The 20,336-nt window shown below is 36.7% G+C and overlaps 1 protein-coding gene across 6 annotated transcripts in view; it reads right to left on the bottom strand.

Moving 5' to 3' along the window:
• RUFY3 (RUN and FYVE domain containing 3) overlaps window positions 1–20,336 on the bottom strand; it is a 237,395-nt gene that overhangs the window by 59,667 nt on the left and 157,392 nt on the right. For all 6 annotated transcript variants that reach the window (XM_053703337.1, XM_053703339.1, XM_053703338.1 and 3 more), the window contains 4 exons: window positions 11,511–11,684; window positions 9,987–10,104; window positions 6,649–6,750; window positions 2,431–2,554 (listed from right to left, as the gene is read on the bottom strand). In XM_053703337.1, coding sequence (XP_053559312.1) covers window positions 2,431–2,554; window positions 6,649–6,750; window positions 9,987–10,104; window positions 11,511–11,684 — 518 coding nt within the window. The remainder of the gene's footprint in view (window positions 1–2,430; window positions 2,555–6,648; window positions 6,751–9,986; window positions 10,105–11,510; window positions 11,685–20,336) is intronic.

The raw sequence follows: 20,336 nt of genomic DNA, 5'->3' as shown, positions 1-20,336 counted from the left end.
GTTCAAGAATATAAGCTTAATATCGCTTACCCTAAATTGAAACCTTATTTATTCTTAACTATAGAGAAGTTTCTACAATCTTAACACTGTAAAGCTTGACCAATTAAATAATAGTCCAAAAATTATAATTTTTTCAATATGAACTCTTTATTGCACCTTTAGACAAAATTGAAAAATAGGATACATTTTTGTATCATATTTGATATGCCAGGTGTTAAGGGTTTTTCATAGAAAATTTGGGTTTTTTAGAAACAAAAAACATTTTGGATTTACAAATAGTTTATCTTATATTCTGACTTTATCCTATTTGATACACACATTTTCAACACAGTTTTATTATATGTTATTCTTACCACAATTCTTTCAAAAAGACGCGCGTCAGCTACTTCTGGAAAGCTGTCAATTTTATTTAACCGGACTCTACTGCGTGTAATGTAATGCATCGATAATCCATCAGAGGGCAAAAGATCAGATACTATGCAACCGGTTTTCCAGGAGAACATTTATCATAAAGAGTCCACAATCTTTTTTATAACCATTAATAAGTGAATTTTTTACTTGTTCAATTTTGAGCTGGTGCTCGAGAGTGCATTTTATTTCTTTTTTTTTTACATTTATTTCTTCCTTAACAAGGTTTTTATTTTTGCATTTTTATATACCGAGTAGATTTTTTTCTTACTTCCTTTTTTTGTACATTTTTATTATACAACACATTTATTTTCTATTTATCTATCTATTCTTAAATTCACTTTCACTGATGACAAACTGATTATAGCTAGTGATTTTTAACTCACATATTGATAGATGCTCTTTTAGTTGTAGACACTTAGCGTATCAGAAACCCTGATTTTAAGTGTTTTTTAAAATCTCATAATTCTTCATCTAGAATAGATCTATTCTTGATCTCTTATGCACTGGTTTCAAGAGCTCAGGATTATTATATATGTAAGCGTGAGTGTTATTTATAATCCTTCACCTCAAAAGATTGCTTCACGCCACTTTTAGATGTTGTGATCCTTATATGACAATTCAAGTTTGCCCACCGATATATGCCTGTATTCACCAGTTTTGTGGAACTTATCTAGGAATATGGAAGATGTATCCTTTTCAAAATAGTTGGATAATCATCAGAGGAATAAATTCTCTCTTTGCATAAAAAGGAAATTTCAAACCATGATTTGGACAAAATTCACAAATATTTTAAAGGAGATATATGAGAAACTATTAAATATAGATTTAGCTGATATTTTAGATCAGAGTATGAAAACTATTAAGTCAATAATGGTAGCAGCTAATTTGAAATTAATTTTAAGTTCATGATTGTATTGGTTAAGGAAACTCTTCTTTCTTGTTCATTAGGTTACTGTAATTTTATTCATATAATAGTATTATTTGCACAGCGATTGGCTTTTAAGAACTGGATAAAGAAAGAGTTTCCAACTAACAAAGTATTGTACAGACAATTGATTTTAGAATATTATGATGCTAAATTAAATCGATTTAAAGGGGAAAAGCTTTTCTGTATGGCTGGGAAAATATATATCCACATTGGAAGATAATAATAATTCTTAAAACAGTATTAAGGATATAATTGAGAGGTAATTTGAGGTTAATTTGCACTGTTTTTCTTTATTTATTTGTACTGATGCTTATATCATATGAAACATAGTTTTTCGTCTTTTTTAAGTGTAGCTGATTATGGTCTTGCTGATGTCATGTATTTTTCTATTTTGTATCTTTTTAATTAAAAAACAAACAATCCTGGGACGACATATAGTTGTCAACCAATGACAAAGCCTTCTTTAAAGGGACACTGTACCCAAATTTGTTCTTTTGTAATTCAGAAAGAGCATGCAATTTTAAGCAACTTTCTAATTTACTCCTATTATCAATTTTTCTTTGTTTTCTTGCTATCATTATTTGAAAAAGAAGGCATCTAAGCTTTTTTTTGGTTTCAGTACTCCGGACAGCACTTTTTTATTGGTGGATGAATTTATCCACCAATCAGCAAGGACAACCCAGGTTGTTCACCAAAAATGGGCCGGCATCTAAACTTACATTCTTGCATTTCAAATAAAGATGCCAAGAGAATGAAGAAAATTTGATAATAGGAGTAAATTAGAAAGTTGCTTAAAATTCCATGCTCAATCTGAATCACAAAAGAAAAATGTTGGGTACAGTGTCCCTTTAAGCTATCTGGGGCCTACAATGTAACCCCTTGGTTGTCTGAGAGAACTACAAATCCTTGTGTAGTTTCATTTGAGAAATCTTTTAAAAAACAGAAACAAAAAATGAATATGATACATCCAAAAATTAGATACAATAGGAAAAAATTAACATCCCACATGATAAGTCAAACCTTTGGTACTTTACTGTCTTTATGTTCTATGACTAAATTAAACATGAACGTTTTAAGCTAATTATACAAACCTGTGAATCTAGGTCTTCCCCCTTCATACAGAAATTAGCGTCAATCACGTTCAGACCAACAAGCAGCCCAGAAATGATAGCCCCCTCCTCTTCCATCATTAGTGCATTTGGTTCATAAAACTCGCTGAAAATAAACAAGGAAAATGGTTAAGCAGGAAAATTCAATTTAAAAAATGAACTGGTATCAAACCTGGTTTAAAGTTTAATAATGTGCTTCTAAAATCCGTTTTACCCCTTGCATACTCTACCGTATTCATTTTACATCAAAGCATATTCTGGTTTATGCTCTCTGAAAGAACGTACACTCTATTAGAACAAAGGAAGCAACAGGAATGCATTTGATGGATTTTACGGGCAATAAGGGAGAAGGATTAGCTGTGACAATCCCCTAATATGCTATAGAAAAGACACATTTCAGAGTTGAATAAGTGGATTAGAATTCAGAGCCCATTATGGGTTTTCACATAGCTGAAGACAACAAGGAGAACAGTATTCGCACATGTATACAAGTCACACACAAACTATTATCCGACATGGCAAAATGTAAAAGGTCATTGTACCTTTTTATAAACCATATAAAAGAGCAGCATTTAAATATTATGGTTTTTACCTTTTTATTTTTGTGAAATAAAATCTAGTTTGAAGTGAAATTGACAATAATACAGCAGGATCAGTTGTGAGCTACCTACTAAATATTACTCAATAGCTGATAGTTAAAGGGACTCTAAACCCAACATTTTTCATTCATGATTCACATAGAGAATACAAATTTAAACAATATTACAATTTACTTTTATTATTTATTTTGCTTCATTTTTTAGATATCCTTAGTTAAAGAAAATGCAATCCACATGGGTGAGCCAATCACATAAGTCTTCTATGTGCAGGAACCTATCTAGATATGCTTTTCAGCAAAGAATATCTAGAAAATAAAACAAATTATATAATAGAAGTAAATTAGAAAGTTGTTTAAAATTGTATGCTCTTTTTAAATAATGAAAGAAAAAATGTGGGTTTCTTGTCCCTTTAATGCTCATTGGTACTAAGAACATGTATTATCAGCCAATGAGAATTAACAGGAAGTACCTATCAGCCAATGAGTACTTGTAACAAAATACATATCCAATACTGCTGTAATGGTTCAATTTACGGCAACAAGAAACTCAAAATTGAACTTCCATGATTCAGATAGAGAAAATAATTTTAAGAGCCTCTTCAGTTTACATCTATTATCAAATGTACTTTATTCTCATGTAATCCTGTGTTTAAAAGCATATCTAGGTAGGCACAGGAGCATCAATGCACTACTTAGAGCTAGATAATGATTGTTGGCTACGCACATATCCTTCATATCATTGTCAAAATCAACATGTATGTTGCTCTTTCATATTGATGACCAAAAAAAATGTTCTGAGTACACTCTTTCTTTGAACAGAGGACAACAACGCCAGGATGTTGGTGTCTCTATATTGGATAACTACTACTATGGAATATACTATGGAGAGCAGGTCTTTTTTTTGTTGCCATTTCATAAGGCTGTGAAACAGGTCCTCAACTTTATACCTATTATTTATTCTGCTATTGACTTATCTTGCTACACAGACTAATTAGAAGAATGTGATCTAAGCAATATACATAATAGCTGATTAAAACGTGAGAACATTTGCTGGATAACAGAATAGTGCTCCAGGCCAAGACTATACCGCTCTGCACACCTGCGTCAGATCCCAATATCTCCTGCCCATCTTAATGCAGGGAAATTAAATGACCCTGAGAAAGGATTAACAGATCCCAACTCTATTAATTGTAGCAATATCCTTATCCCACAACACTGGAGTGAGACAAGGAAAAAAAAAATACTATATATGGCTTGAAACATATTATTAGGACTTTTTTTAATGCTATATTCCAACTAATGTAAAGGTTTGAGAATTGTGTTGGTTTAGCCTAAGAAGATTGCCCCAGGCACTATAGAGGTTCAATATATATGTGATGGGTTGCTACCCTACTCTATTTCTGACAAACGGAAATAAAAGCATATAGGCTAACAGTCCTAAAAATTGTCAATGGGATTTATCTTCACAAAAAAACACAAATTATTGGACATGAAATGCCTGAGAATAAACAATATTTAACAATCTCTTTTCTCTCACATAAAGCCCATTCAGTGAGCAGTCTCTTTTATTAGTTCCCTCATATCTTACATATAAAAGGTCTTCTCTGAATTTTTTTGTATTCATTATAAAAGAGCAACATTTAAACCTGTTGAGTATTTTATTGAAACAAATGCAAAAAAAAGTATAAACTGTTTAATTATAATTTATAATTTCGTTGTCTCTGTTTTCTTACATTGTACAATGACAATAAAACAAATCTAATCTAATTAAAGGACCAGTCAACACAGTAGATTTGCATAATCAACAAATGCAAGAAAACAAGACAATGCAATAGCACTTAGTCTGAACTTCAAATGAGTAGTAGATTTTTTTTTCTGACAATTTTAAAAGTTATGTCTTCTTCCACTCCCCCCTGTACCATGTGACAGTCATCAGCCAATCACAAATGCATACATGTACCATGTGACAGCCATCAGCCAGTCACAAATGCATACTAGTGATGGGAAGTTCGGTTCATCTAGATGAATTGGTTCATTTCGGACGGTTCGTTTAACTGAACCGGTTCATGAACTGATTCATCAGTTCACCTAGCCACAGATTCTAATTTTGAGGAAGCTCCGCCCACCAAATCACTGATCCGATTCCTCCTGAATCATTCATGACTCTTGAGTCTCTCTGTGATTGACAGTCCCACTCCTCCAGACCACACAGCGTTATTTAGATCCGTTTTTTGTTAGATATACAATTCTTAGGCAAATAATACATACACACAAGCAGCATATGTTCTATGTATTGTTTTGTATTTGTCTAAAAGTTGCATACCTAACAAAAAACTGATCTTCTACGATCATACACAGAATTGATTTCAATAAATTAAAAACACATTTTAAATGTATAATACAACTTTGAAGACAAAAAGTGGCATTCATAAATGAATACTTATGTAAAATATTTTATTGGGAAATACTTTTTTTTAAAATTAATTTCTAATTATATTTTTCTTAACAGGACATCTATGAGAACTGCTGTCTATTGAGAACTGCTGTTACTTCAGTTTTGAATCAGTGTACTGTTAACTGAATGATCCATTGCAAAGGAGTTAGTTTAGTTAACAGTACACTGATTTGTTTGCAAACAGTTCACTTCTTGAGTCAGTAGCAGCACTTGTAATATGATCCAAGAGTGAGGCTGTCTGATTCTGCTGTGTTATTCATTGCAAAGGAGGAGTTAGCAGAAGCAGAACTCACTCTAGGATCGTATTACCAGTGCTGCTGCAGACCCAGGAAGTGAACTGTTTGCAAACGAATCAGTTCAGTCTGGTGAACTGATTCACACAGTTCAGTGAAAAGAACCAGTTCAAAAGAACGATTCGTTCACGAACTGGACATCACTAATGCATACACACTTATTCGTGCACATGCTCAGTAGGAGCTGGTGACTCAAAAAGTTTAAATATAAAAAGACTGTGCACATTTAGTTAATGGAAGTAAATTGGAAAGTTGTTTAAAATGGCATGCTCTATCTGAATAATTAAAGTTTAATTTTGATTGAGTGTCCCTTTAAGTTGTAACTAATAGCGCAGTATCGGTTGTGTACCTCCTGCTAATGTCTGTAGACTGTTACATACTGCCTGCTAATGAACATTGGCTCATTGGTAGAAAGGTACCTACCAGCCAATGAGCATTATTAGAAAGAAAACGGATGGTGGGTTTTTTTCAGTTTAGATTTAAATTGATTTTTATTTACATTTATTAAGCCCAAATTGTCAACATTTTTAAATGCTGTTCTTTCAAACAGATAATAGAATACTTTAATGCATAGATTAAGGAATATTAAGAAACTAAATATTATAAATATTAAACCCTAATAATAGTCTGAAAGTATTTATTTGCAAACTCTTCAAGCAGTAGGAGCTTACCTGAGGAGATCTTTTATTAAGCCCAACTTGTCAACATTTTTAAATGCTATTCTTTCAAACAGATAATAGAATACTTTAATGCATAGATTAAGGAATATTAAGAAACTAAATATTATAAATATTAAACCCTAATAATAGTCTGAAAGTATTTATTTGCAAACTCTTCAAGCAGTAGGAGCTTACCTGAGGAGATCTTTTCTGTTAATAAGGGCTTTCATATATTCTGAAAGTTTCTTCTGCATCAATGCAAGGCGAAGCCATGCCCGGCCTCTGCCCACTGGTGTCCTGACAATTAGAAGCACAATATATATGAGACACTAGATTAAAAAAAATACATGGGGTGTATATCTGGATTGCTTTGAAACAGCTAAACCAGAAAAATATTGCTAACAAAATGGGTAATTTTAAGGCTTATAAACAAAAAAAATGTATGCAGATGTTTTGTAACGCAATGCTTAACTCTTTATATACATTTTGCAGATTTATAAAATAATTTTAAATATCCCTTTTAAGTACCAAAACTTTCCCAGTTTCCCTTTTACAACACATTTATAAGCAACATACCAAAATAAAACATTTCATTTTACTAGAAAACACTCCTTTCTAAATATGTATCTATAAAAGGCAGTGGCATCACCTTTAACCCGCACAAATTGTTAAAATATGCTTTAAAGGCAAATTTAGCAATGTAATAATGTAATACAAAACACGTATGCATAATAAAACTATATTGCAAAGTATTAACTACTTATTTTATTTGCTTTTAGTGTAAAAGCTAGTTTTGTTCTATGCTCCCTAGAGAGGCCATAAAGCAAAATCTGTAACCTAGGTTTTCTTAAAAACGCTGCAAATTAGCAAAACCTGCTACACATTACATAGTAATTGCTTAGAGCAGTGATCAAGCTTGTTCACAGTTAGCTCTAAGTTGCCACAATTACGTGAGATAATTGCTGATATATAAGAAAAACATGACTTTAGTGTCCCTTTAAGCTAACAATAACACAAAGTGACATAAAAAAGCTTACAATATTTTTTTTACTTAAAGGGACAGTAAACACCAAAATTTTCTTTCTTGGTTCAGATAGAGGGTACAATTTTAAACAACTTTCCAATTTACTTATGTTATCTGATTTGCTTCATTCTTCAGATATCCTTTTTTTCCTTTTTTGAAGAAATAGCAATGTACATGGGTGATCCAATCACACAAGGCATCTATGTGCAGCTATCAATCAGCAGTTACTGAACCTATCTAGATAGGCTTTTCAGCAAATTATATCAAGGGAATGAAGCATATTAGATAATAGAAGTAAATTAGAAAGTTGTTTAAAATTGTATGTTCTTTCTAAATAATGAAAGAAAAAATGTGGGTTTCATGTCCCTTTAATGTAAACATATTTGTATAAACACTAAGAAAAATGTAAAGCATTGTTTGAGGTTACAGCAGGTAGCAAATTAACACAAATATTTGTTTTTGGTATAATGCAGCTCTGAACTTAAACACAAATAGTAGTACTTAAAGGGGGATTAAAGTCATCATTTTTTTATTTGGGGCATTTAAGTGAGGGTAATTTAAAACGAAATTGTGGGAGATGAGGGGACCTCAGTGACAACAAAGAAATTGTATTTCCTATTTGTTCCCCCTTAAAGGTACACCTCTGCATCTCTTCTATTATCTATTTTTGCAATAGAATTTATGCTTTCTTCCAAGTTCAATTAAAAATATAAAATAAATATTTCTATTAAAAGGTGATTGTACATAAACTTATTGCTCAAAAATGATTTATGCCCTAACAAATAAAATACTGATTTTTTTTAAAAAATGCATAGAGAGCTTTTTACAAAAATAAATAAAATACAACAAAAATATAAAAAATAAACATCTCTCACCTACACATTCACTTTCTGGCTTCTTAAAAGGTATACCAGACTCTCATTATAAATTGTGGCAATAAATTTGAATCACATCCATAGCGGATTTTTAAGACTCAGAAGCTTACTAAATAGTTGGGGTTTCGATCCTAAGATTACTCGCCTGAACACACTATGGGAGCGCAAATGGAGTGAAGGGCCGTTACACAGGCCATTATTAATTCACGATAGTCTAATGCAGGGTGCTCGACCACCTGAGAAGTCTAGTTCCCTAATAGCATAGGAGCACACTCTTCATATTAATCTCTCTTTGAGAATGGAAAAAATATCACTCATTTAAAAAAAAAATCTTTTCACTGCATCAACCTGTACGAACTTTGCTATAAGATTCTTACGCTGTGGTATACAGCACTGGTTAAGAAAAACCTCTGTGTTGGAGAGGTTGTTTAGATAGAGGGGATTTTCTTCTTCTCCTCACCATGCTCACCTGTGAAGTATTTGCTACAATATTCTTGTCAAATTCCACATTAACATTACAGACCGTCCGAAGACTTCTCCACTGTGATACTCCCTCTTTAACTAACCCATAAGCCTGCGTGGACCAGGGTTATTGAAGTTATGGATTTTATACACTCCATGGAAAGCTATTGCTTCCAAGCTTGAGCTGCACTAACATTATTTGAATTGATTTGGTCTGACGGAATTAAAGAGCATACAATTAGTTAAATGTTTCTTAAAGGGCCATAACACCCAAATGTTTAAACACTTGAAAGTGATGCAGTATAGCTGTAAAAAGCTGACTAGAAAATATCTCCTGAACATCTCTATGTAAAAAAGAAAGATATTTTACCTCAAAAGTTCCTCAGTAGCCACCTCCCATTGTAAAGGATTTCTAAGCAGCATTTTAGTGTGTCTGTCCTGGGACAGCTTAGGGGATGAGTCTCGTGCACTCTCATATTATTTCCCTATTCAGCTTACTATGAAATCTCATGAGAGTTAAGTCAAATCTCATGAGATCACAGTAAAAGAGTTCATGACCTCAGCACTGCTGATTGGCTGCTGTTCATTTCTTCATTTTTTTTTTTTTTTACCTGCAGCTGGAAACAGCTGAGTATAACTTTTTACACAGAACTTACTCTGCTGAGCTGAGGAGATTGTGAGGTAAAATATCTTCCTTTTTTACATAGAGATGCTCAGGTGATATTTTCCTGTCAGCTTTTTACAGTTATACTGCATCAGTTTCAAGTGATTTAGCATATGGGTATTATGTCCCTTTAAGTATTCCAGGCGAGGAAAGACCTTTTTTTCCCCTTCTTCTTACCATTGTGGTTATAATACCTTATGTGAGTAATGTTATCATGATTACAATTTGAGATGTTTTACTTTGAATTTTACCTTCTTTATACGTATGTACATTGTCCCCGCTATTCAATGCTATTTCAGAGGTGCAATATGCCTTGCTCAGGACTAATTTCTGCTGTAGCACTCAATTTCAATTAGCTCTCTGTGTTTTCCTATATTACTGATGCATTGTTTTAATGTAGTATAATGACACTGAGTCTTTTCAATAAAAAAAATATACAAAAAATAGGAGACATAAAGAGTGTTTAGTGGGTTCTCGGCAATCCATACTAAAGACCACGGCCACTCACCTGAGGCCAGGTAGGTCTTTTACACTTGCTGTGATCTCTGAAGCTTCAGGTACAAGTTTTTCCACCAATTCCAGAGGACCCCAGAAGGACTTGTTCTGCCCTAGGAAAGTCTTCTTAGCTACCAAAAGAACATTGCATCAGATAAGTTTGCATCTGCTAAACTAATTAAAGGGACATAACGCAGATATAAGATATGATCTCATGTATTAGAACATGTTATTTTTGCACTACTTCTTGCCTATATCTAGGAGTTTAAAGCCTGCAAAAGGTATACGTGAGACTGTAACCAACCGCGTGCTATGTCCAGCATAGGGTTGTCAGTGCTTTACTGCTCTTGAGTTGACTTTAACAATGTGTTTAACCATTTTGCAAAAGTTAAACACATAGGTATAGGCAAGCAAGAGTGTAACAAGAAAATGCTCGAAGCATGATAGATACCCAAAAATTAATAATCCGTCCTTTCTATCATTCATTATTTGCTAAGAGGTGATCTTCCTCAGTATATATATAATATATATATATATATATTTATTTTACCCCCCCCCCTTTTTTTTCCTCTCTGTAATCCAAAAGATTTGAATTATACTATGCTTAAACTAGTAACTCAAATACATGAAGGTTTAGTACAGGAATGATGCCGACAAAAATATCATATTTCTTCGTTATATGAACTTATAGCTCTTACATGTTTTATCAAAATATTTTTGTGTTTGCTATTTGTATTAGCCAAAAAAGAAAAAATGTGAGAGAGGAGAGAGAGAGTGAGAAAGTGAGAGAGAGAGAGAGAGAGAGAGAGAGAGAGAGAGAGAAGAGAGAGGAGAGTGAGAAAGTGAGAGTGTGTGTGTGAGAGAGAGAGAGAGAGAGATTGTGAGAGAGAAAGAGAGAGAGAGAGAGGTTTGGGAGAGAGAAAGAGAGAGAGGGGGGAGGGAGGTTTGGGAGAGGGAGAGAGAGAGGGAGGGAGAGAGAGAGAGAGAGAGAGAGAGAGAGAGTGAGAGAGTGAGTGAGAGAGAGAGAGAGAGTGAGAGAGTGAGTGAGAGAGTGAGTGAGTGAGTGAGTGAGTGAGTGAGAGAGAGAGAGAGAGTGTGAGTGTGTGAGAGAGAGAGAGTGAGAGAGATTGTGAGAGAGAGAAAGAGTGAGAGAGATTGTGAGAGAGAGAGAAAGAGTGAGAGAGATTGTGAGAGGGAGAGAGAGAGAGAGAGAGAGAGAGAGAGAGTGTGTGAGTGTGAGAGAGAGAGTGTGTGAGAGAGAGAGAGAGAGAGAGAGAGAGAGAGAGAGAGTGTGTGAGAGAGAGAGAGAGTGAGAGAGATTGTGAGAGAGAGAAAGAGATTGTGAGAGAGAGAAAGAGTGAGAGAGATTGTGAGAGAGAGAAAGAGTGAGAGAGATTGAGAGAGAGAGAGAGAGAGAGAGAGAGAGAGAGAGAGAGAGAGATTGTGAGAGATTGTGAGAGAGAGAGAGAGAGAGAGAGAGAGAGAGAGATTGTGAGAGAGTGTGAGAGAGTGAGGAAAGGAAAGAGAGAGAATTTACCCTTTAAGCCGTGCTTCAGGCAGTGCTCCATAACCACAAAGAACTGCTGGAGGGGTGCATAGTCAGAGTCGAGAGTCCGGCCCAGGTTTAGAGCGGACTCAATTAGTCCCTTTATACTCAGCTTTGCCATGTTCATCAGGTTCATCCGCTCATTCGCCATCAGATAATTTGGATCTAGAATACAAAAAACTAAGTTACTACCCAACCCAGACATATTTTTAGATTTTAATTATCAACAATTCAATAAAGCAAAATAATAGTGTGGGTTTGCAAGGCAACACAGTCAAATGGTTTAAAGGGACACTAAACTCAAAATGTATCTAATTTTAAAGGGACATGAAACCCACATTTTTTCTTTCAAGATTCAGAAAGAGAGTGCAATTTTAAACAACTTTCTAATTTACTTCTATTATCTAATTTGCTTAATTATCTTGATATACTTTGCTGAAAAGCATATCTAGATAGGCTCAGTGGCTGCTGATTGGTTGCTGCACATAGATGCCTCGTGTGATTGGCTCACACATGTGAATTGCTATTTCTTCAGCAAACAATATCTAAGGAATGAAGCAAATTAGATAATACAAGTAAATTGGAATGTTGTTTAAAATTGTATTCTCTACTTGAATCATGAGAGAATTTTTTTGGGTTTAGTGTCCCTTTAATCCTGCAAGATTTTGTACGTATGTATGCTGCTTAATTTCCTGACCCAGCTAAAAACTACACAGAAATTGCTTGCAATTTACAGCCAGCCATAACTGTCCAAAAACAAACAAGATGTAAGATAAACATACTCAACACTGTATAAAAACATTGTACATTGCGCTAACAAAGTCTTCTATGTAGATATTTTGCAATTTAGTGCTGAAAGGGACAGTCTACTCCAGATTTTTTATTGTTTAAAAAGATAGATAATCCCTTTATTACCCATTCCCCAGCTTTGTATAACCAACACTGTTATATTAATATACTTTTTACCTCTGTGATTAACTTGTATCTAAGCCTCTGCAGACTGCCCCCTTATTTCAGTTATTTTCACAGATTTGCATTTTAGCCATTCAGGGCCCTCTTATAAGCAACTGCACAGGAGCGAGCACAATGTTATCTATATGGCACACATGAACTAGTGCTGTCTAGCTGTGAAAAGCTGACAACTGCATTGAGATAAGAGGCAGCCCTATCTGCCCTATCTGAATCATGAAAGTTGATTTTGACTAGACTGTCCCTTTAATTGTCAATATATACTATCCATATATAGAAAAATATATATAGTATCCCTTTTAAATTTCTGTTGCTTGCAGTTCAAAATAGATTATAGGGAATAGGGATTATGTGTAACAGTTTTGCGTAAACCAATTATAAATCTCTTTCTTTGAGCTCAACAAAAGCTTATAACAAAATGGTCATTTGCAGCAACAGAAATCCACAAACACAAAAAGAAATGTTAGAGCTAAATAAATTATAAAAGCAGCATATCAACATGACATGCATATAAAAAAGCAACAATTACTGGAACATTAAAAGGAACATGAAACACAAAATGCTTCTTTCCTGATTCAGATAGAACATATGATTTCAACAAAAGGGGCCCAAAGGCACTACTGAAGATGAAAAGGGAATATCGTATTGAGAGTTACAATTGGGCAAGGGGATGAATTAGATTCCCTTGCAGTAAGTAACTAATAATATAGTGATATGGTGCTATGTACATTAACTGAACTCAAAAACCAAATTGGAGGTATGACCTCCAAAAAAAGTACATATAGGTAGCACTCAAATTCTCTTTATTAATGGTATCGACAGAGATATGAGTGGCGGATGTACTAGGTTGTTTAAAAACATAATTTATGCTTACCTGATAAATTCCTTTCTCCTGTAGTGTAGTCAGTCCACGGGTCATCATTACTTCTGGGATATTAACTCCTCCCCAACAGGAAGTGCAAGAGGATCACCCAAGCAGAGCTGCTATATAGCTCCTCCCCTCTACGTCACACCCAGTCATTCGACCGAGAACCAACGAGAAAGGAGAAGCTAAAGGGTGCAGTGGTGACTGGAGTATAATTTAAAAATTTAGACCTGCCATAAAGAACAGGGCGGGCCGTGGACTGACTACACTACAGGAGAAAGGAATTTATCAGGTAAGCATAAATTATGTTTTCTCCTGTTAAGTGTAGTCAGTCCACGGGTCATCATTACTTCTGGGATACCAATACCAAAGCTAAAGTACACGGATGACGGGAGGGACAGGCAGGATCTTTATATGGAAGGGACCACTGCCTGAAGAACCTTTCTCCCAAAAACAGCCTCCGAAGAAGCAAAAGTGTCAAATTTGTAAAATTTGGAAAAAGTATGAAGAGAAGACCAAGTTGCAGCCTTGCAAATCTGTTCAACAGATGCCTCATTCTTAAAGGCCCAAGTGGAAGCCACAGCTCTAGTAGAATGAGCTGTAATTCTTTCAGGAGGCTGCTGTCCAGCAGTCTCATAGGCTAAACATATTATACTACGAAGCCAAAAAGAGAGAGAGGTAGCAGAAGCTTTTTGACCTCTCCTCTGTCCAGAATAAACGACAAACAGGGAAGAAGTTTGGCGAAAATCTTTAGTTGCCTGTAAATAAAATTTCAGGGCACGAACTATATCCAGATTGTGTAGAAGTCGTTCCTTCTTTGAGGAAGGGTTAGGACACAATGATGGAACAACAATCTCTTGATTGATATTCCTATTAGTGACTACCTTAGGTAAGAACCCAGGTTTAGTCCGCAGAACTACCTTATCTGAATGAAAAATCAGATAAGGAGAATCACAATGTAAGGCCGATAACTCAGAGACTCTTTGAGCCGAGGAAATAGCCATTAAAAACAGAACTTTCCAAGATAACAATTTAATATCAATGGAATGAAGGGGTTCAAACGGAACACCCTGTAAAACGTTAAGAACTAAATTTAAGCTCCATGGTGGAGCAACAGTTTTAAACACAGGCTTAATCCTGGCCAAAGCCTGACAAAAAGCCTGAACGTCTGGAACTTCTGACAGACGCTTGTGTAAAAGAATGAACAAGAGCCGAGATCTGTCCCTTTAAGGAACTAGCAGATAAACCCTTTTCTAAACCTTCTTGTAGAAAAGACAATATCCTAGGAATCCTAACCTTACTCCATGAGTAACTGTTGGATTCGCACCAATGTAAGTATTTACGCCATATTTTATGGTAAATCTTTCTGGTAACAGGTTTCCTAGCCTGTATTAAGGTATCAATTACTGACTCCGAAAATCCACGCTTTGATAAAATCAAGCGTTCAATTTCCAAGCAGTCAGCTTCAGAGAAATTAGATTTTGATGTTTGAAAGGACCCTGAATCAGAAGGTCCTGTCTCCGAGGCAGAGACCAAGGTGGACAGGATGACATGTCCACTAGATCTGCATACCAGGTCCTGCGTGGCCACGCAGGCGCTATTAGAATCACTGATGCTCTCTCCTGTTTGATCCTGGCAATCAATCGCGGAAGCATCGGGAAGGGTGGAAACACATAGGCCATCCCGAAGGTCCAAGGTGCTGTCAAAGCATCTACTAGCACCGCTCCCGGGTCCCTGGACCTGGACCCATAACAAGGAAGCTTGGCGTTCTGGCGAGACGCCATGAGATCTATCTCTGGTTTGCCCCAACGTCGAAGTATTTGGGCAAAGACCTCCGGATGAAGTTTCCACTCCCCCGGATGAAAAGTCTGACGACTTAGGAAATCCGCCTCCCAGTTCTCCACTCCTGGAATGTGGATCGCTGACAGGTGGCAAGAGTGAGACTCTGCCCAGCAAATTATCTTTGATACTTCCATCATCGCTAGGGAGCTTCTTGTCCCTCCTTGATGGTTGATGTAAGCTACAGTCGTGATGTTGTCCGACTGAAACCTGATGAACCCCCGAGTTGTTAATTGAGGCCAAGCCAGAAGGGCATTGAGAACTGCTCTCAATTCCAGAATGTTTATTGGAAGGAGACTCTCCTCCTGAGTCCATGATCCCTGAGCCTTCAGGGAATTCCAGACAGCGCCCCAACCTAGTAGGCTGGCGTCTGTTGTTACAATTGTCCAATCTGGCCTGCTGAATGGCATCCCCCTGGACAGATGTGGCCGAGAAAGCCACCATAGAAGAGAATTTCTGGTATCTTGATCCAGATTCAGAGTAGGGGACAAATCTGAGTAATCCCCATTCCACTGACTTAGCATGCACAATTGCAGCGGTCTGAGATGTAGGCGTGCAAAGGGTACTATGTCTATTGCCGCTACCATTAAGCCGATTACCTCCATGCATTGAGCCACTGACGGGTGTTGAATGGAATGAAGGACACGGCAAGCATTTTGAAGCTTTGTTAACCTGTCTTCTGTCAGGTAGATCTTCATTTCTATAGAATCTATAAGAGTCCCCAAGAAGGGAACTCTTGTGAGTGGAAAGAGAGAACTCTTCTTTTCGTTCACCTTCCACCCATGCGACCTTAAAAATGCCAGTACTAACTCTGTATGAGACTTGGCAGTTTGAAAGCTTGACGCTTGTATCAGAATGTCGTCTAGGTACGGAGCCACCGAAATTCCTCGCGGTCTTAGTACCGCCAGAAGAGCGCCCAGAACCTTTGTGAAGATTCTTGGAGCCGTAGCCAATCCGAATGGAAGAGCTACAAACTGGTAATGCCTGTCTAGAAAGGCAAACCTTAGATACCGGTAATGATCTTTGTGAATCGGTATGTGAAGGTAAGCGTCCTTTAGATCCACTGTGGTCATGTACTGACCCTTTTGGATCATGGGTAAGATTGTCCGAATAGTTTCCATTTTGAACGATGGAACTCTTAGGAATTTGTTTAGGATCTTTAAATCCAAGATTGGTCTGAAGGTTCCTTCTTTCTTGGGAACCACAAACAGATTTGAGTAAAACCCCTGTCCGTGCTCCGACCGCGAAACCGGGTGGATCACTCCCATTAGTAAGAGATCTTGTACGCAGCGTAGAAACGCCTCTTTCTTTATTTGGTTTGTTGACAACCTTGAAAGATGAAATCTCCCTTTTGGGGGAGAGATTTTGAAGTCCAGAAGATATCCCTGAGATATGATCTCCAACGCCCAGGGATCCTGGACATCTCTTGCCCAAGCCTGGGCGAAGAGAGAGAGTCTGCCCCCCACTAGATCCGTTCCCGGATCGGGGGCCCTCAATTCATGCTGTCTTAGGGGCAGTAGCAGGTTTTCTGGCCTGCTTGCCCTTGTTCCAGGACTGGTTAGGTTTCCAGCCTTGTCTGTAGCGAGCAACAGCTCCTTCCTGTTTTGGTGCAGAGGAAGTTGATGCTGCTCCTGCCTTGAAGTTACGAAAGGCACGAAAATTAGACTGTCTAGCCCTAGGTTTGGCTCTGTCTTGAGGCAGGGCATGGCCTTTACCTCCTGTAATGTCAGCGATAATTTCTTTCAAACCGGGCCCGAATAAGGTCTGCCCTTTGAAAGGTATGTTAAGTAATTTAGATTTAGAAGTAACATCAGCTGACCAGGATTTTAGCCACAGTGCTCTGCGTGCCTGAATGGCGAATCCGGAATTCTTAGCCGTAAGTTTAGTTAAATGTACTACTGCATCTGAAATAAATGAATTAGCTAGCTTAAGGGTTTTAAGCTTATTTGAAATCTCATCTATAGTTATTGAGTCGAGTCTCTTCCAGAGACTCGGACCAAAATGCGGCCGCAACCGTGACAGACGCAATACATGCAAGGGGTTGCAATATAAAACCTTGTTGAACAAACATTTTCTTAAGGTAACCCTCTAATTTTTTATCCATTGGATCTGAAAAGGCACAGCTATCCTCCACCGGGATAGTGGTACGCTTAGCCAGAGTAGAAACCGCTCCCTCCACCTTAGGGACCATTTTTCTAAATACAGGAGGGGGGGAAAAGGGTACACCGGGCCTATCCCACTCCTTAGTAATTATCTCTGTAAGCCTCTTAGGTATAGGAAATACGTCAGTACTCGCTGGTACCGCATAGTATCTATCCAGCCTACATAATTTCTCTGGGATTGCAACGGTGTTACAATCATTCAGAGCCGCTAATACCTCCCCTAGCAGTACACGGAGGTTTTCTAGTTTAAAATTTGAAATGTCTGAATCCACTCTATTTGGATCAGATCCGTCACCTGCAGATTGAAGCTCTCCGTCCTCATGTTCTGCAAATTGTGACGCAGTATCTGACATGGCCCTATTATTATCAGCGCACTCTGTTCTCACCCCAGAGTGATCTCGCTTACCTCTAAGTTCTGGTAATTTAGACAAAACTTCAGTCATAACATTAGCCATGTCCTGTAGTGTGATTTGTAATGGCCGCCCTGAAGTACTCGGCGTTACAATATCACGCACCTCCCGAGCGGGAGATGCAGGTACTGACACGTGAGGCAAGTTAGTCGGCATAACTTCCCCCTCGTTGTTTGGTGAATGATGTTCAATTTGTACAGATTGACTTTTATTTAAAGTAGCATCAATGCAATTAGTACATAAATTTCTATTGGGCTCCACCTTGGCTTTTGCACATATAGCACAGAGATATTCCTCTGAGTCAGACATGTTTAACACACTAGCAATTTAACTAGCAAGCTTGGAAATACTTTTCAACTCAATTTACAAGTAATATGAAAAACGTACTGTGCCTTTAAGAAGCACAGAAAAAAACTATGAACAGTTGAATAACAATGAACCGGAGAAACTATAAAAACCAAATTTTTCCCGGTAAGGCACAAATTTAGCAAAGGATTGCCCCCATTAGCAATGGATAACTAACCCTTAAATAGCAGGAAAAAAAAATGTACAAAATATAAACGTTTTTTATCACAGTCAAAACACAATCTCACAGGTCTGCTGTGAGTGATTACCTCCCTCAAAATAATTTTTGAAGACCCTTGAGCTCTGTAGAGACGATCCGGATCATGCAGGGAAAGAAACAGACTTGTGACTGAATTTCTGATGCGTAGCAAAAGCGCCAAAATAGGCCCCTCCCCCTCACACACAACAGTGAGGGAAGTTCAGTAAACTGTTTTAAATTAAAATAAACGACAGCTAAGTGGAAAAACAGTGCCCAAAACAATTTTTCACCCAGTACCTCAGATAAATAAACGATTTAACATGCCAGCAAAACGTTTAAAATCAAATAAAATGAAGTGTCATTAAAAAGCCTGCTGCAAGTCGTTCCCACTGCAAGTTAGGCTAAAAGTTATATGCATACAGTATTATCCCAGTGAAGTGCCATTCCCCAGAATACTGAAGTGTAAACATATATACATAACAGCCTGATACCAGTTGCTACTACTGCATTTAAGGCTGAACTTACATTAGATCGGTATTGGCAGTATTTTCTTAGTCAATTCCATTCCTCAGAAAATAATATACTGCAACATACCTCTTTGCAGGTGAACCTGCCCGCTGTCCCCTGATCTGAAGTTTACCTCACTCCTCAGAATGGCCGAGAACAGCAAAATGAATCTTAGCTACGCCGGCTAAGATCATACAAAAACTCAGGTAGATTCTTCTTCAAATTCTACCTGAGAAGGAACAACACACTCTGGTGCTGTTTTAAAATAACAAACTTTTGATTGAAGATATAAAAACTAAGTATAATCACCACAGTCCTCTCACACATCCTATCTATTAGTTGGGTGCAAGAGAATGACTGGGTGTGACGTAGAGGGGAGGAGCTATATAGCAGCTCTGCTTGGGTGATCCTATTGCACTTCCTGTTGGGGAGGAGTTAATATCCCAGAAGTAATGATGACCCGTGGACTGACTACACTTAACAGGAGAAATATAACTTTTATTGGGACTTTTAAAATAATGGAAAGACAAAACAATTAAAAATACAGAAACTTGAATCCACTGATTCAGGGACAGGGATAACAATTGTACTGGAGATGGGGTTGGCTAAATAAGGATATACTCCTATATAGGATTGGTAACTCTGATTTGTTCAATTGTTGGTAAAATTTATCTATAATAGTGCTACTACAGGTATAGTGCACTAATTAAGTTGTAAATATTTATACACATTGTTTAATTTCCACAAGTTGTAGGTGCTTATGGTATATTGTGATATACCATTTACTTATTGAAATTCAGTAACTCGGTATGCTACCCTTATTGTTGTGTAGATAACAGATGATATTTATACTTAGTGGTTAGCTCGTTAAAATTATACCAAAACTATAGCCACTGGTTATTAATTACAATGATATCTATAGTGAGTAAGGTTTATTGACTGGATGTTTTATTAGCTGATAATACAACCACTTATGATATTAATATATATCTCTGTATGTTATCTCAATGTAACATATAGGATGCTGCCCTTGTAATTGTGTATCTTATAAATATGGCTGGTGGTATTTACTCTACATGCATAGCTTAATACTAATTGAAGTTACCCCAAGAAGGGTTGCACCCACTAGGTGTTTAATCAGAGTGATATCCACAGTGAGTACAGTGTATGCTCACTCAATAATTAAAATATTTTTGGTGCGACCACTTTAATACTAGGGTATACCTCTGTGTGTTATATCCACTGTAACATATAGGATGGTATATTGTTATATAGTCTAATGGTTATCAAGGGTAGATTAAAGTAGTTCTGCAAAATATTTGACTGTAATTGGTACACCCAGTTCTGAAAACACTATTTGATCAACTCAGCTCCTGGTTTTGATATTGATCAACCAATCTTTGGGTTTGTTATTCATATATAAATCACCCCACCACTTTAAGCATTATATTGAGACCAGTGCTTTAAGTTGTAAGCACTGGAATACTATAACAGGTTGCTAACAGTTAGGTAATTAAATAA

The sequence above is a fragment of the Bombina bombina genome, chromosome 2, assembly GCF_027579735.1.
Source record: "Bombina bombina isolate aBomBom1 chromosome 2, aBomBom1.pri, whole genome shotgun sequence".
Lineage (NCBI taxonomy): Eukaryota > Metazoa > Chordata > Amphibia > Anura > Bombinatoridae > Bombina > Bombina bombina.
Note: the sequence above shows the minus strand (reverse complement) of the source record. Positions and strands in the feature narration are given on the sequence as shown.